The sequence below is a fragment of the Dama dama genome, chromosome 24 (assembly GCF_033118175.1).
Source record: "Dama dama isolate Ldn47 chromosome 24, ASM3311817v1, whole genome shotgun sequence".
Classification (NCBI taxonomy): domain Eukaryota; kingdom Metazoa; phylum Chordata; class Mammalia; order Artiodactyla; family Cervidae; genus Dama; species Dama dama.
In genome coordinates, this window is record NC_083704.1 from 15,337,232 (window position 1) to 15,353,247 (window position 16,016).

The 16,016-nt window shown below is 43.8% G+C and overlaps 1 protein-coding gene across 10 annotated transcripts in view; it reads left to right on the forward strand.

Moving 5' to 3' along the window:
• ARPP21 (cAMP regulated phosphoprotein 21) overlaps window positions 1-16,016 on the forward strand; it is a 162,349-nt gene that overhangs the window by 103,401 nt on the left and 42,932 nt on the right. For 9 of the 10 annotated variants that reach the window (XM_061127709.1, XM_061127715.1, XM_061127711.1 and 6 more), the window contains 3 exons: window positions 266-370; window positions 1,478-1,723; window positions 5,299-5,425. In XM_061127709.1, the coding sequence (XP_060983692.1) occupies window positions 266-370; window positions 1,478-1,723; window positions 5,299-5,425 (478 nt within the window). The remainder of the gene's footprint in view (window positions 1-265; window positions 371-1,477; window positions 1,724-5,298; window positions 5,426-16,016) is intronic. The other variant, XM_061127714.1, reaches the window with a different exon arrangement.

The following is a 16,016-nucleotide window of genomic DNA, read 5'->3' on the forward strand; positions in this document are numbered from 1 at the left end:
TAAGTGAAATTCTTTAAATTCTGTAGCGCTTTACAGTTTTTTCAGCAGTTTCACACACATGATTTCTTATCTGGGCAGCAAGCCTCCCCCAAGGCTGACTGGTGCCTGTCTGCCCGGCTCTGAATTCCCATCTGTGGCCGGCCCTCCTCTCCACAGTACACTGAACCAAGACTGCCTGTGCGGGACGGTGGTGTGCTTCAGAGGCAGTGGGATTGCAACCCCCAGCACTTACCTGTTGACCTGATGAGCTTTCTCTTTCCTCCAGTCTGTCCAGGGGCTGCAGGCTTCCTCCCAGTCCGTGCAATACCCAACTGTGTCTTTTCCTCCCCAGCAACTCCTGCCCGTGTCTCCAACGCCGCAGTTCCCCCTGGTACTGTATCTTTGTGGGGATGATGTTTCTCCTGGGAGAGTGTGTTCTGGGGTTTTACTATTGCCGAGTGGACTGATGCTGGGTGGGGGGCCCTGAGCTGACTGTCAGCTGGGGCGCGGTGTGTGAATGTCTCATTCCAGGACATTGCCACTCCTCTCCGGAAATAATGCTTTCCTTTCTGTCATCTGTCCCACATTTAATGCTCCTGCAGTCTGATAGCCTTTTTAAAAGTTTACCAGCTTGGGACTTTTCCTGGTAGTCCAGCGGTTAAGACCTCTGTGTTTCCCCTGCAGGGGTCAGGGTTTCGATCCCTAGTCGAGGAACTAAGGTCCCATATGCCACGATGCACAGCCAAAAAAAATATAAAAAGGCAAGTACAAGCTAAGCAGGAATTGGATGTCCTCTGAGTTAGAAATCAGGAGGAGAGAGACACATGAGTTTGGTGTGAAGGTTGGGAAATACCTTAAAATCAGTATCTAGATGGTAACTGACATCACCCTCTGCTCCTGATACAGATGTTCCCCTAGTATCCCAGTCCTCCAGAGCCCTCTCATTTCCCCTCAGTGTACTAGGTCCTTCTGGACAATGAGAGTGAACATTCTCCCTTAACCTTAGGCCAGGCAGTGAGTAAATACCCCTTTACAAGTGGAATCCCACTCAGCCTGCTGATGACACCAGTCCTGGTTCCATTTTTGCAGCAGCCAAGGCCAGTACAAGTCCCCCTGTCTCTCTCCAGTAGGCAGAGTCTGTGGGCTATTGCTGGTAGACCAGATGACCCTCTAGGATAGACCACTAAGTCCTTTTCATCTCAGTGCTATCCTGAAGATCTTGAGCCCACAGTGAAAAAAATAATCATTTGTTTCCATTGAAAGAAGGAGATACAGGTCAACCCGTTGACCATCTCTGATCCTCAAGATGTTTAAAATCTATTTTCCCTTGTTACGTTCTCTTGTTTTGGACAGAGAATTCCTCTGATTTATTTTTTTCCAGACCGTCCCCACTCCGCCTCCTGTAAGGGCAAGCCTGTGTCCTGTGTCTGCTTCTGTGTGCCCCTCCCATTCCCCAGCCAGCTTTGCTGATGTCCTGGTTTCTCTCGATGGCTTGCAGAGAGAGGACGTGGCCACGCAGTTCGGCCAGCTGACCCTGAGCCGGCAGTCCTCGGGGGAGACTCCCGAGCCCCCCGCGGGTCCCGTCTACCCACCATCCCTCCTGCCTCAGCCCACCCAGCAGCCAAGCTACGTCATCGCTTCCACAGGTCAGCAGCTTCCCACGGGGAGCTTCTCTGGCTCCCAGCAAGTCCTCCAACCCCCTGCCTCGCCACAGGGATTCATGCATCAGCCTCCACCCACACAGGTGAGTGTGCCTCTTCTCACACTTGGGACCCAGAGCTGGTGGACCCAGAACATCTTGAGCTCGGTTTCCATGTAGAGATGTCGCCAACTCAGCCCACCTCGCCCTTCTGGGGCATGCTGATAGTCCCAGCCTACAGGTCTTGGTCTGTCCTGTTCACCAGCTGTGCAGAGTCTTGTGGGGCTCAGAAAGGAAGCTGGACGAGGCGGCCCTGTGTCCCCAGGCCTGGAGGGAATGGCCCGCTGTCCAGGCTGCTGTTGCAGAGGCCATGTCTGAGCATCGCCTCCTGCAGCATGTGGCTCACTGGTGATGGCGCGGGGCAGGAACGCCCTGGGGAAGGAAGCGGGGACGTCAGCTCCTGGGGGCCTTGCATCTCTCCTGCTGCTGCTCTGGAAACATGTTTCCTTTCTTATCCATTCATAAGCATCTTTCTGGAGCTAATCGGGGGCTCCTCTTAGAATATAAAGGAGGAAGCTAAGCCCCCTCCACTGTACTCTCCTCTCCCCTGGGGGCTCTGGCCTCCCACGCCCGCCCACAGGTAGCCATTAATCATATTTAATTGACTTGGGCATGTAAGACACCACAGATCACTGATTTTTACTGTCTTCTCAAAGACTGATTATGTGCTAGTCTTCACCACCAAACATCTCTGGGGCTCTCCTGGGCATCCCTTGCTGAATATTGCAAGTGATTACTGTCAAGATGTAAAATGCACTGAGGCATTTTCTGGTCCATTTTCAAGGCATGCATAGCTCAAGCAAATTCCATCCTAATTATGAAATATCTCATTGGAGGAGCTGTTTCAAGTACAGTGTCACCTTTGTATCATTTGTGGTTGCCTTAACATCTTGAATAAATTATTTTCTTTTCCTGCCATGCAGAATCCTCTACCATGAAGTGATTTTTCACCCAGTCATTCATTTTATCTTGAGTGATAATTATAGTCCACCTTTAGTTGCCTTCTATGTAATGTAGTAGTGTCACTGGTAGGGTTTAAAGTGAAAGTGGCTCAGTTGTGTCTGACTCTGTGACCCCATGGACTTTATAGTCCATGGAATTCTCCAGGCCAGAATAATGGAGTGGGTAGCCTTTCCCTTCTCCAGGAGATCTTCCCAACCCAGGGATCAAACCCAGGTCTCTCATCTTGCAGGTAGATTCTTACCAGCTGAGCCACCAGGGAATACTGGAGTGGGTAGCCTATCCCTTCTCCAGCGGATCTTCCTGACCCAGGAACCAAACCAGGGCCTCCTACATCGCAGGCAGATTCTTTACCAACTGAGATATCAGGGTAGGGCTTAAGGAGGTGTGGAAAATAATTTTAAGTTACAGGAGAACAGGCCTCACTAATATATTAATGATTTTAATAATATTTAATTTTGGGGAAAGAGGAGACTTGGCAGAATATTCAGTTGAAGCCTTTTTTGAAAAAAAGATGTCCCTGCTTGGCTGAAGGGATTCCAGTTTTAGTGAGCAAAGATACTAGAGCAAATACTAGAGCAAAGACAACCCAGAGCGCTGGTGTGTCTGCAACGGAAATACTCATTCTCTCATCAATAGATTTAAAAATAGAAAGAGAGAGGGAACGGGGGAAAAACCAGAAGACACATGTTAACAGTCAGTCTGAACATCTCTGAACTTCTTTGTAAGAGAACCACAGGTAAAGGTATAAGATATATCCCACAGTGATTTTCAATTTATTAAACATTTTAAAACTGAATGACTCGATGATGTATAATAATGAAAAGAACATGAGATATGGTCTGTGGGCATATATGAAAATATGCTCAATTTATGCAGAAAAATGAACCTATTGAATAACTATAAAGGTCAGTTTTGTCTGACTTGCCATAAACACCCAGCCCACCAGAAGAGTGAAGCAAATATGCATGGACAAAGCAAAGAGGGCAAGCCATAAAAATCTCCATGCTCAAACAGGTGGCTTTTAATCTTATTCTAAACAGATAAACCTTGTAGCCTGTGAACTGGCATGCCTTTGCTTACATTTTAAAGAAGTTGATAGAAGAAAAGTCAGAGGCCTAGAAATAAAAAGTAACTGATTAATAAGAAAAGAGCCTTCATATAAATGACCTGAGACAGGCAAGAAATCTTTCCAGGTCACTAGACATTTTATTTGAATCTTACTGGAAGTAATTAGAATATTTTCAGTCATTCCCAGTCAGGAGAAAGTGACAGAAGGTGACATAAACAATAATTTTGACCTATGTCCCTTTCTAGACTGAACATTGTTTTTTTAACCTATGTCCCTTTTTAGACTGAATATTCCTTTTTTTTTTGGAGGGGGGATACTGGCTATGTGCCATTCTGCTAAGTGCTTTGCTGGACCTCCCCTTATTTCATAACTTCATCCTCTGATCCTTTTAGGCTGGTGATCAGCAGGTTTCATGACTTACCTGTGTTTCCATTAGAAAAACGATTCAAGTTAGATGATCACATTTAAGTGAAGTGAAGTGAAAGTCACTCAGTCGTGTCTGACTCTTTGCGACCCCATGGACTGTAGCCCACCAGGTTCCTCCATCCATGGAATTCTCCAGGCAAAAATACTGGAGTGGGTTGCCATTCCCTTCTCCAAGGGATCTTCCCAACCCAGGGATCAAACCCAGGTCTCTCACATTACAGGTAGATTCTTTACCAGCTGAGCCACCAGGGAAGCCTGATCACATTTAAAACTACCCTAAAAATGTGCTGTCATTGTTGATGACTGTTTCATTCACTCTTCTTGCATTTAAAAAAATTCAAAATTCAGTGCTTTAAGACAACAGCCATTGTCTAGCTCACAGCCAGGTCAGCGATTTGTGGCAGGACTCCGTGGGAATGGCCCACCCCTTCACCATGTGGTGCCATCCCAGGCAGCTTTACTGGGCCTGGAAGGTTCCATGTGGCCTCACTCACGAGTCAGAGCTCTGAGATCTTGGCTGGGCGGCCTCTGGCCTCCACATGGCCTCTTTCTCCAGCTGGGCAGCCTGGACTTCTGGTGGCTGGGTTCTTTCCTGAAAGAGTGAAAGCTGCAAGTCTTCTTAAGGATCAGGCATACAAGTCTCAGAAATCATCATTCCTGTCTCATGGTATTGGTAACACATACATGGGCTTCCCTGGTGGCTCAGCCAGTAAAGAATCCACCTGCAATGCAGGAGACCCTGGTTAGATTCCTGGGTTGGGAAGATCTGCTAAAGAAAGGATTGGCTACCCACTCCAGCATTCTTGGGCTTCTCTGGTGGTTTAGATGGTAAAGAAGCCTCTTGCCATGCAGGAGATCTGAGTTTGATCCCTGAGTTGAGAAGATCCCCTGGAGAAGGGAACAACTACCCAGCCCAGTATTCCGGCCTGGAGAATTCCACGGACAGAGGAGTATAGCAGGCTACAGTCCATAGGGCCGCAGAGTTGGACACAACTGAGCGACTTTCACTCACTCACTCATTGCATACGCATGTAGGCAGGGTGGCCATCTTTGCAATTTACTGTACTCACATTATGTCATGAGATGACAATATATTTTATGTTTAAAAACATTACTCCGTTTGCAGCCCTCATGTCCTGCCATTGTTCCCTTCCTTCCCCAGATGCCTGTGTATTATTATCCGTCTGGTCAGTACCCTACCTCAACCACACAGCAGTACCGGCCTATGGCCTCGGTTCAGTTCAGCGCTCAGAGGGGCCAGCAAATACCGCCGACGGTGCAGCCAGCAGGTACTTGGAATGTGTTGCCCACTTCCTCCTCCAGCTCAGTTATTTTGCACATAAATCTCTCAGCTGTCCTCTTTGGATGAGCATCCAGGCTTCACAGTTCAAATCAGCTCATTTTCCTTCTCCGGGGAAGATAATGGAGCATTTGATGAGCTCTGTGTGGAAAAGTGACAGGTCCCACGAGGTGAAACCCAGGGTACCCAGCCTCCCCAGCATGCACACGAAACACAGTCTGCATAACTGACTTGGGGGGACCCTCTTTGTTTCTCTGAAAGCTGAGAGCCCACCACCTCTCCATCTTCCTAGTTCATAGTATCCCCCACCCGTTTTCAACCTAGAGAGACTCTTCCCCTGTCCCTAAGGCTAGGGAACCTAGCACCGTAAAAAAAAAATGCAGTGTCTGGAGAAGAAGGTCACTGAGCGCTCGCCTGTGTCCACGTGGGCCCCAGCGCCGGGCTTACGGTCTGGAGGGCCACTCGCCGCCCGCGGCAGCCGCTGTGCAGTGGGAAGGGGGGCCGAGGCACTGTCCGAGAGTGAGTAGCAGGTCTCACAGTGAACCGGTCTCTTTCCCTACTGTTCCACACTCCTGACGGGACGCCGCCACCCCACGGCCGCAGGAAGCCGGCCGGCGCGAGGGACCCGCGCCGGGGACACACGGGGGTCCCTCCTGCTGCTCGCACAGTGCGGGGAGCCGCCGCCGCCGCCGCCGGTCCTGCCGAAGACCCCCGGCCGGGGACCCCTGCCTTGCGTGAGTAGGGCGGCGTGTTAGAGCATATGCTCCCGTCTGTCGTCCAACCTGCGCACTAGATCTGTGTATGTGCCTCTGTGATGAGTGAGACGTGGGGGTGGGAGACATACAGGAAACAGAGCTTCTGTGCGTTGTGGCCAAAAGCACCGTCTTTTCCAAGGATGAGTGCAGATCCCCACTGGGAGAAGACTCATGCTGGTGGTACTGGCATTTTGTCAGTTGGGAGGGGTCATTTATTAACTGTGTTGGGAGTAGCTTTCTGTTCTTTAGTTCATCTCACGACCTGCTTAAAGTCTGTGGGAGAAGACAGGGACACGTATAGCAGGCACCCAGATTTTGCCTTGTTTTCAACTCTGTCAGTTTCGAAAAGACTATATCTTGACCTCTGAATTGACACTTTTGCAGCAATGAGAGCACTAAAGGACTTCTAATTATTAATCATTTTAAGATAGGTGTTTGGCCATCTTTTCTCTCCTTGTTGGAAAATGTTCTCTCTTTCAAGCTGGTGGTAACTGTGCTGTCAATTTAGATACAGTCTCTAGTGATGTGTTGTTTGCATTCTGAACAGTCTTTTTTTTTTTGTCTGCTCATGTTTATCAAAGAGTTAATTTATAATCTTCTAGCTCTTGGTCCAGAGACTATAGCAAAGTTTCTTTTTTGGTTACTGATGCCTTTAAAAGAAGAAAGATGTCAATATCTAACTATAAGAATTTTAAAGATTTTAGTTGAGTACCACTGTTGGAGAGTTTTCTGAAGGATATGCTAGTCCTGTGTTAGGGTATAGTTCACATACAAGAAGGCAGATCCAGAGGGCGGGAACCTATTGCACTGTGAGCTCTGGGTCTGTGTGAGGGGCTGAATAAGTTGGATGAATGTATTAACCAGGTAGCAGAATAAGATTTTTAGAACAAGCCTCAGACTTCCCACTGCCTTCACTGGTACATGTTAACTCAAGGGAGAATCCATGTGACCTTTCTTTGTTCTCTTTTAAACACTGTGGGAGAATTTGGGGATGCAGAAACCACCCTCCCCATTTCAGGGAGACCTAACTGGTAGCATTTATGACAAACCAGTGGCTCTGACTTGTCCCGTGGCTCCACGTCACGAGGGAACTGCCACCCCAAGGCGAGATAATGACACGTAATTAGAAGAAGGCATTCTAAGTCAGTATCTTGCTCAAAATAGCAGCTGGTGCTTCAGGTGTCAAGGAAGTGAGTGGCAGCTAATGTGTCTGTGGGGGTGGGGAGATGAGAAAGGCCGAAACGATACGTGCACAGCCTCGTCCTTGAAATCGATAACATGGTGTGCACTTGTGGGCCCTGAGGTCCTAGTTCAGTGAGGCCCACACCTGACATCAGGCCTAACACTCCCCAGCATTTTCCACCTCTCCTGAATTTACTGAGTGTTTGGGGGGCAGCTGGTGATCTCCCTGAGAATCACCTCTGCTAATAAAACCCAAGGAACACAGCTCAGCGATGGCTCCGTGATGGGAGAAGGGGCTCTGGGGCCCTACAGCTGGGAAGCATTTTGCCGAGCTTAGCGGCACCAACAGCAGCTTCCCAAAGGAACATGGCGAGTAATTTGGGGGAGCCGCCGTGTCGGTGGACTCTCTGACAGAGAAAGCCTCCTAAGCCTGCGTGTTAACCAATTTATCATAACGGCATAAATACACTTACTAGTTTTGCCCTTACTTCCTGGTATGGATGATCCTATAGAAATTAACGTGCTGGTAACTCAGCCAGCATGCTACCAAGGCAGATAATGTATAACTAATTCTCTGAGTACACAAGTTGGCTCAACAGCAGAACAACTTGAAAACCTGGACTCTTGCCTCCCAACTCACATGGGCTTCCATGTTATTTTACAGAGTTGGTCAGGGACAAATGGCAGAGAGCAGCTGAGACATCTGCATACAAATCACACATTGGGAAGGAAAAAAATAAGAGTTCCTTTTAGATCATGTCTCCCAATTCCAAATTCCCCTTTCAGTTGACTTAAAAAGCAAAATATCTGTATATATAGCTTTGTTCTTGGTTCTCCAAGATCTTGGGCATGCCCTAATGGCAACAAAAATGAGCTTGTAAAGCCCCATATACCTTCCTAACTAGGCATTTGGGAATGAATACATCCTAATTTTGGTATTAGAGTACTGCTGGTTTCATAAAATAAATTAGAAAGTGTTTCCTGCTCTTCTGTTTTCTGGTCAAAATGCATCAAGCTGGTGCTAAATCTTCTTTAAATGTTTGCTAGAATTCTCCAGTGAAACTGTCAGAGCCTGGAAATTTGCAGAATCAGAAATGTTTTGTTTTCTTTTTATTTGAAAATAATGTGTGGGACTTGTAAATTATGAATTCATTATGGTTATAAGACTATTCCAATTATCCATTCTATCTTTGCTGAGCTTTGGTAGTTTGTGGTTGCTGAGGAATTGGCCCATTTCTTCTAAGTTGTAGAATTTATGGCTATAAAGTTGTCAGTAGTTCTTTATTATTCCTCTATTTTTCTTTTCTTTTTTGTTTTTTTTGGCTACACTGGGTCTTTGTTGCAACTCAGGGGTTCTTTGTTGTGGCATGCGGGCATCTCTAGGTGTCTGTGCAGGCTCAGTAGTTGTGGCCCATAGGCTTAGTTGCTGTGTGGCATGTGGAATCTTAGCTTCCAGCCAGGGATTGAACCTGCATCCTCTGCATTGCAAGGCAGATTCTTAACCACTGAACCACTAGGGAAGTCCCTCCTTTATTATTTTTTTAATAGCTATAGTATATGTTGTGATAGTTTCTTCTACCTTGATAAAGACAGTTTTTTAATTCTCTTAATTTTCATTAGAGCTTCCCTGGTGGCTCAACTGGGAAAGAGTCTACGCACAATGCAGGAGACTTGGGTTCAATTCCTGAGTCTGGAAGATCCCCTGGAGGAGGAAATGGCAACCCACTCCAGTATTCTTGCCTGGAACATTCCATGGACAGAGGAGCCTGGCAGGCAGGCTACTGTCCACAAGGTCTCAAAGAATCAGACAGTCTTGCTAAATTTATCGATTTTTATTGATCTTATCAAAGAACTACCTCTTTGTTTCATTAATGTTCTATTTTTTATTTTTAATTTTATTGATTTCTGCTCTTATTTTCTCCCTTTTGCTTATTTTAGTCCTATTTTGGTCTACTTTTTATAGTTTCTTGAGGTAGGAAGTTGGATTATTGATTTTAAAACCTTTGCTCTTTTCTAATGTAAGACTTGAATGTTCTAAGTTTCATTGTCAAGTCTACTTTGGCTGTGTCCCACATATTTTTATATGTCATATTTTCATTCATTTATATGTATTTTTTCTTTTCTTGAAGATTTCCTCTTTGGCCCATGGTTTATTTAGAAGTGTGTTGTTTAATGTGCAAGTGTTTGGAGATTTCCCTGTGTATTTCTGTTATTGATTCTAGACTGATTTCATTTTTGTCAAAAACTATAACTGATTTCAGTTCTTATGAAATTGTTGAGGTTGGTTTTATAGCCCAGGATATGGTCTCTCTTGGTGAATGTTCCTTTAAGCACTTGGAATAAATGGGTATTCTGTTGTTGTTAGGTGGAATGTTCTCTACATTTCAGTCAAATCCTATTTATTTTGTTGTTCAGATCTTCTATAATTGTGCTGATTTTTATTTGCTCATTCTGTCTGTTGCAGAGAGGTGGAGATTCACAACTCCAACTATAAGACTTCCTAAAGTCCTGAAATGAATCTCAAGACAAAGGTTGCACCCCCCAACCCCATACTCCTGAAGTCTAAGGATGGAGGGAGGTCTGTAGCTATATGGAGCATGTTGGTTCCTTTCCCAAATAAACAAGAAATGCTTCCTTCCCTAAAAGAAGCTGGAAGCATTCCATAGAAATCCCATTCCATAGTCAGGAAGGGAAAGGCCCTGTGACCAGTGGAGTTTGGGTGAGGTCTTCTGTAAGCTGCTGCCCTGTCTCTCTCACACCAGGCTTTCAGCCCTGTTGCTTAGCGGCAGTAATACGACTTTAGGTCTAGGTATGAAAATCATGAGGGTAACCGCTTTATAAGGGACAGTCCAGTGGTCTGCTTTCTTGATAGAGCAAAAGATTCTGTATTCTTGATTGTCATGAAAACAAACTAACACAATATTGTAGAACAGCTATCCTCCAATTAAAAATTTTTAAAAAAGTAGAACAATAGGAAGAGAACATGGATGGCTTCAGAGCAGAAAGGGGGAAAAAACCCACGAAACTTAGTGGAATCTTAAATTAGACTAGATTATAACTCCTATGGATCTTTTGAGGGGGATTCTGAAAATTGTGGAGATGCCTCTCACTTCTACTTTTTAAATCCTTTTCCTCTCCCACGTTCTCCTGCTCCCAGCCATCTGCTAAATGATGCATTTTGGATAAAAACGGATTTCATAGAGCATTTTCCATGACAGTGTTTTACTTTTAAAACTAGTTCAAAAGGAAACAATGAAAAGGAAATCGTAACAAGGTTACATCATATTGCAAAACTGCCTGCAGCTTTTGTGGGGCTTCTGCAGGCTTACCTAATTTCTTTCTGCTCTGCTCAGGTCGCTGTGTTGTGTTGGTGAGACTCCACCCTGCCTTGTGATAGGGAAGATGGGATTTCTTGCAGGAGGCAATGATGGAGGTCTTTAGAAGTTTTTGAACTTGATTCATTTTTTTTCATTAGTATTTAAGGTAAACCTCACTTGGACTTTATCTTGCACTCAGCTCACCAGTCATCGTGAGATTTAAATAGTACTACTGATAGAAATGGAAATGGAAGTTAAACACTCAGTTTTGCTAGATGAGGAAACCAAAGATCAATCTCCTACCCAACGTGGAGTCTCTCTCATCAGAGCCAGGGAGCATGTGCATGTGAGTGAGAGAAAAATGTGTGAAGGTTTAAAATATTAAATGAAAGCTGCTCACCCCTCCAGAAATGAGTGAGTGACTTCACTTTCACTTTTCACCCCTCCAATGTAAGCATCAAAAGAGCATATAATTCAGTGTTATGAAATCAAGTAAAAGACAGCCTAACTAACCAGTCCACTTCAACAAACAAATATACACATCTTTTTCAAAGTTTAAATGCCCAAGGACTATGTCATAGATCCATATTCAGGGATACTGTAAGTTTGGATTTTCTTTTCATTTGTTTGTTTTTGGCTGTGCTGCATAGCATGTGGGATCTTAGTTTCCTGACCAGAGATCTAACCCACTCCCCCTGCAGTGGAAGCGTGGTGTCTTAACCAGTGGACCCGCAGTGCTGTGGTTAGTCGCTCAGTCATGTCAGACTCTTCACGACCCCATGGACTGTAGCCCACCAGGCTCCTCTGTCCATTGAGATTCTCCAGGCAAGAATACTAGAGTGGGTTGCCATGCCTTCTTCCAGGGGGTCTTCTCAACCCAGGGATCGAACCCAGGTCTCCCACACTGTAGGCAGATTCTTTACTGTCTGAACCACCAGGGTAGCCCCCTATTTAGATCTTCATATACTGAGCAATTTGGAAATGTCTATAAAGTAATAATGCTCACATCAAAAGTCATACATGTGACTAGTTTTGATAGTATTCAGATGGCAGGGAATAACCAGGCCCTGGAAAACTACCCACATCATCCTTTGGCTGTGGCAGAGCTTTCCTTTAATCGTTTTAGTTGCCTTCTGGAAGTACAACAATGGAATGGAGTTGGATGGCATTCCTGGCAGGAAGATAGAATTATCTGTGACCTGGGTATATCTGAAGATAAACCAAAGCCTGTGCGCCTTTCCTGATAGGAAAAGCAACGTATTAGTTTTTTCTTTCTTTTAGGAGTAATATTTCTTGTTGTAATAGCATATTGTTCCTATTAACAGCTCCTACTGAGAAGGAAGATTATTGCCTCTTTAATGTTGTTCTGAAACACATTTGGGATGGGGCAAAATGTACCTTAATGGAGTCTATAAATTTGTTTAACCAGAACCGTTGAGTGAACTTGACAGTGACTCCTGTACTTTTAGCCTTACTTACTAAGCAGTCAGTTTCAATGTAATTGAGAAGGGTTTTATCTTTAAAAATATTTTCTCTGTCTTTGTTCTTAGGATGATATTCCCCACCTTGACTTCTTTCCCTCTCAGGATTGGCTAAGCTGAGGAGACAGCATCAGAGATCAGAACTAAAGAAAGAATGTGGTTGACCAGTGTGACCAATAAGAGATGCTCGTTTATAGAAATTGGGACCTTCTCTTTTTATCTTAAATTTATTTCCCAAATTTGATGATTCTTTTTTAAAAAAAGAACTATTTTCCTAATTACCCTTCATAGAATTTCCATACATTTTAATATTTGAAACCTCACAAACCTTTTTTTTTTTTCATTTGAGAACGAATATATAACCAATAATCACTCAGAGAAGCGATGCGAAAATTTTTATACTTGACAACTCTAAGGAAGTGATTGCACTTTGGATGTCTGCATTATTATGTTCCTAAGAGCAGAGGGGGTAAATTATAAAACAGTTCCAGGAGAATTTAATTGTCTGATATCTGTTAACATCAGAGGAAGTCACATGGATAAATCCTTGCAGAACATGCTGTTCCGAAAATATCAGTCTGGAAAAGGTTTCTATGGAAATGTTCATGTGTTTCTTTCATTAATTGGTCTAATTATTCCATTTACAGAAATAGGAATGAGAAGTGTTAAGCTGGGATTCTGGGAAAGGTTAACACTATTAGAAGCAATGATAGGAATCATGCTATTTTTAGGTCTGAAAATCTTACAGGTTCGGAAAGCAACATAGATGGGTAAGTCCCTCTGTCCCTCAGGTCATGGTAAAAGAATTTATTCAACAAATTTGAAATAGATACTTTAACACTTTGCATTTTATGTACTTTTGGTGTTAATTTTGCACAGTTAAACAGACTGTGACAGGCTTTCTGCTCTTCTGTAAAGATCGTAAGTAAGACAGATCATAACATTATCTCTTTTCTTTGTCTTATGCAACAGAAAGTGGAAAACGTCGCTTGTTAAAGAAAAAAAGAGTCAGAGGATTATAAGGAAAGAAATGTGGCCAGAAAAGCACACAAATACTGTTTTTTGAAAACTAACATCTTTCATGTGTGATTGTCCTAAGAGAATATGAATGCAATAGTGATATCCAAAGAATGCAAACTACTTGTTTTAAGGTGTCAGATTTACCTGATGATATAAAGCCAAAGTAAACTAAGAGAATTTAAGATGCTTTGTGCCATACATAGTCTTGACCCTCCCTTTTCTGTGCTGCATTTTTTTTATTTCTTACAACTTGGTTGCCAACAATTTCTGCTGTCACCTAGGTCTATGAATGACTTCATTTTTCAGCAGCATTTTTCTTTAGAAAATATTTTTTTTTCATTCTTCATGGTCTCTGTTTCCTTCCCATCCCTAAATCTATTTTCTTATTTTATTTTCCATCTTTACTTTTATTAATTTTTTTTAAAAATATTTACTTTTTGGCCGCACGGCATGTGCGATCTTAGTTCCCTGATCAGGGATTGTCAATGGGTTCAGTGGAAGTGCAGTATCTTAACCACTAGGCCACCAGGGAAGTCCCTATATTCTATCTTTAATTCTAACTCTGCATAAACAGTCAGTCTGTCTCTCCTGTTTGTCATTTGTTTTCCTTTTCATCTTCCCTTGTATTAAATAAGATTTTCCCTGCAAACTCTGCTTGTCTCTTATATCTCATTTGTTTATTGTCTGCATTTCCCCCTTTACTTTAATTTTTCAATCTCATTTCTTTCCACTCTACACATCCCTTGCCATTAAGGGATAGGACACTGCTTTCTCCCAAAGACGTCCACAATCTAACATTCAGATGATTCAGAAAAATGAGATGGATTTTCCCTATGTTCCCACGTAGAGCATGAAACTTACCAGACTATCCTTTGTCTCCAGTGCTGTCCCTAGAGCAAGCATCAAGTGAGCCTTCAGGGATTGGTTTCACTTAGAAATTTGTGGTGATAAAACAGTGACCGGCATCTTGAATTATGTTATTTATATCTTGCTTTCCAAATTCCAAGCTAACATGGTACCCACAGAAAAAATTATTAGCCTAGTGTTTAAATTTGTCATTCCAAGGAGTTCACTATTGCTTAACATTGTTGATGTTTTTCTAATTTTGAATAGAAAACTGTGCAAATCACTAACATCAAAGGACACTATCTCAAAGAAGTAGCCCTGAAATAAGCTCCTCTTCCCAGGTGGCTCAGTGGTAGAAAATTTAGCTGCAGTGCAGGAGACCCAGGTTCGATCTGAGTTGGGAAAATCCCCTGGAGGAGGAAATGGCAACACACTCCAGTATTCTTGCCTAGAGAATTCTATGGACAGAGGAACCTGGCAGCCTATAGTCCATGAGTCGCAAAGAGTCAGACACAACTGAGCAACTAATACTAAAATTCTTTCTTTTTTCCTCTGTCTTCAGATGTGACTATTTCTTTAGGGACACCATATATGTATATATACATATATATACATACATATATATACGTATATATATGTGTATATATATATATATACACACACACACACACACACACACACACACATATATTCAGCCAAGCCATTCAGCATGGACTTACTTTAGTCACAAAGTCCTGGCTTGCCCCTTCCTCAGACCAGCAGCACAAGCACAAAATTGTAATCACCCCCTTCAGCTTTGAAATGCCACTGGCCTCTCTGTCCACATGATGCCTCATAAACCTGATAGCTCTGGATCCAGACAGCAGTGACTGAACCCAGGAAGGCTGCAGGATTATTGGAGGCTTGTAAAATTAGGGTAGTTCTCAAAGACGCACAGGGCTCACATCCCCTCTTCTTTAAAGAGGGGATACCTCTTTAAAGTTGGGGGTTGCCTGCTTTCAAGTAGGATCCCTAACTCATTTGTAACAGCAAGATTCCATGGCAGAGGCATTTTTGCACAGCTCTTCATTGCAAGAGCAGCGTGCAGTGGACTTCACACCCATGCTCTTGTTCAGATCCCTGAAACGGCCACAGTTCCCCTGCGTGGTTGCTTCCAAGTTCTTTTCACAACTGTCAGCCCATCTTTCCTGGCTGCAGCGAGGACTGTGATAGCCTTCGAGGACAGCCACCAATCCCTAATCGCCCACTGACATCTTCTCCCAGATTCCCACACCATTTCCTCAAAGGCGCCTAGAGACTCATTAAAATTGCATTTATAAGTTTTTTCCCAGATGCTCTTACTCTGTTGGTTTTTTTGTTTTTATTTTTGAAGTAGGTCCAGCACCACTGAACTTTTTATGAGCCATTGTGGGTCATAACTGTTTAAAGAACAAAAAATAAATGGCAGAAAGAGGAGTCAGAATAGAGCGCCGCCCCCCCCCCCCCCCCCCCCGCAAATGCAGGCTATGCAGTGGAGTACACATTTCAAGGGTTTGTAAGAACACGCAGTAGGATGTGTCAGACTTATCTCCAGGTGGGATTGTGTGCATTTCTTTCCCAAGGAAAACAATGCATAGATAACTATCGCTCTAATGATTCATCTTTGCATGGACCATGTTAACTGGACTGTGTGGTATTAATTTTATATGATAGAGGTCAAAGGACTGGGGTTACTCTTTGATGAATTTTGATGAACACCTTGGCTTCCTCATGCTAGGTAGATAGAAAAGGAAAAAGGAGTCTAAAATGGTGGTGGCTAAAAGAGAGAGAAGGGAAAAGCCCCTGGCCCAGTTTTACTCCTCTTTTTATATGTTTTTTCTCCTCCCCTTGGGCCTGCCCTATGTCAACTGGGCTAGCCAAGAGTGCTGTTTGTTTTACCCGAGTCCTCACTCTGGTCCTCGGACCTTCCTTTGTTCTGTTTCATGGGCTTTTCCCTTCTT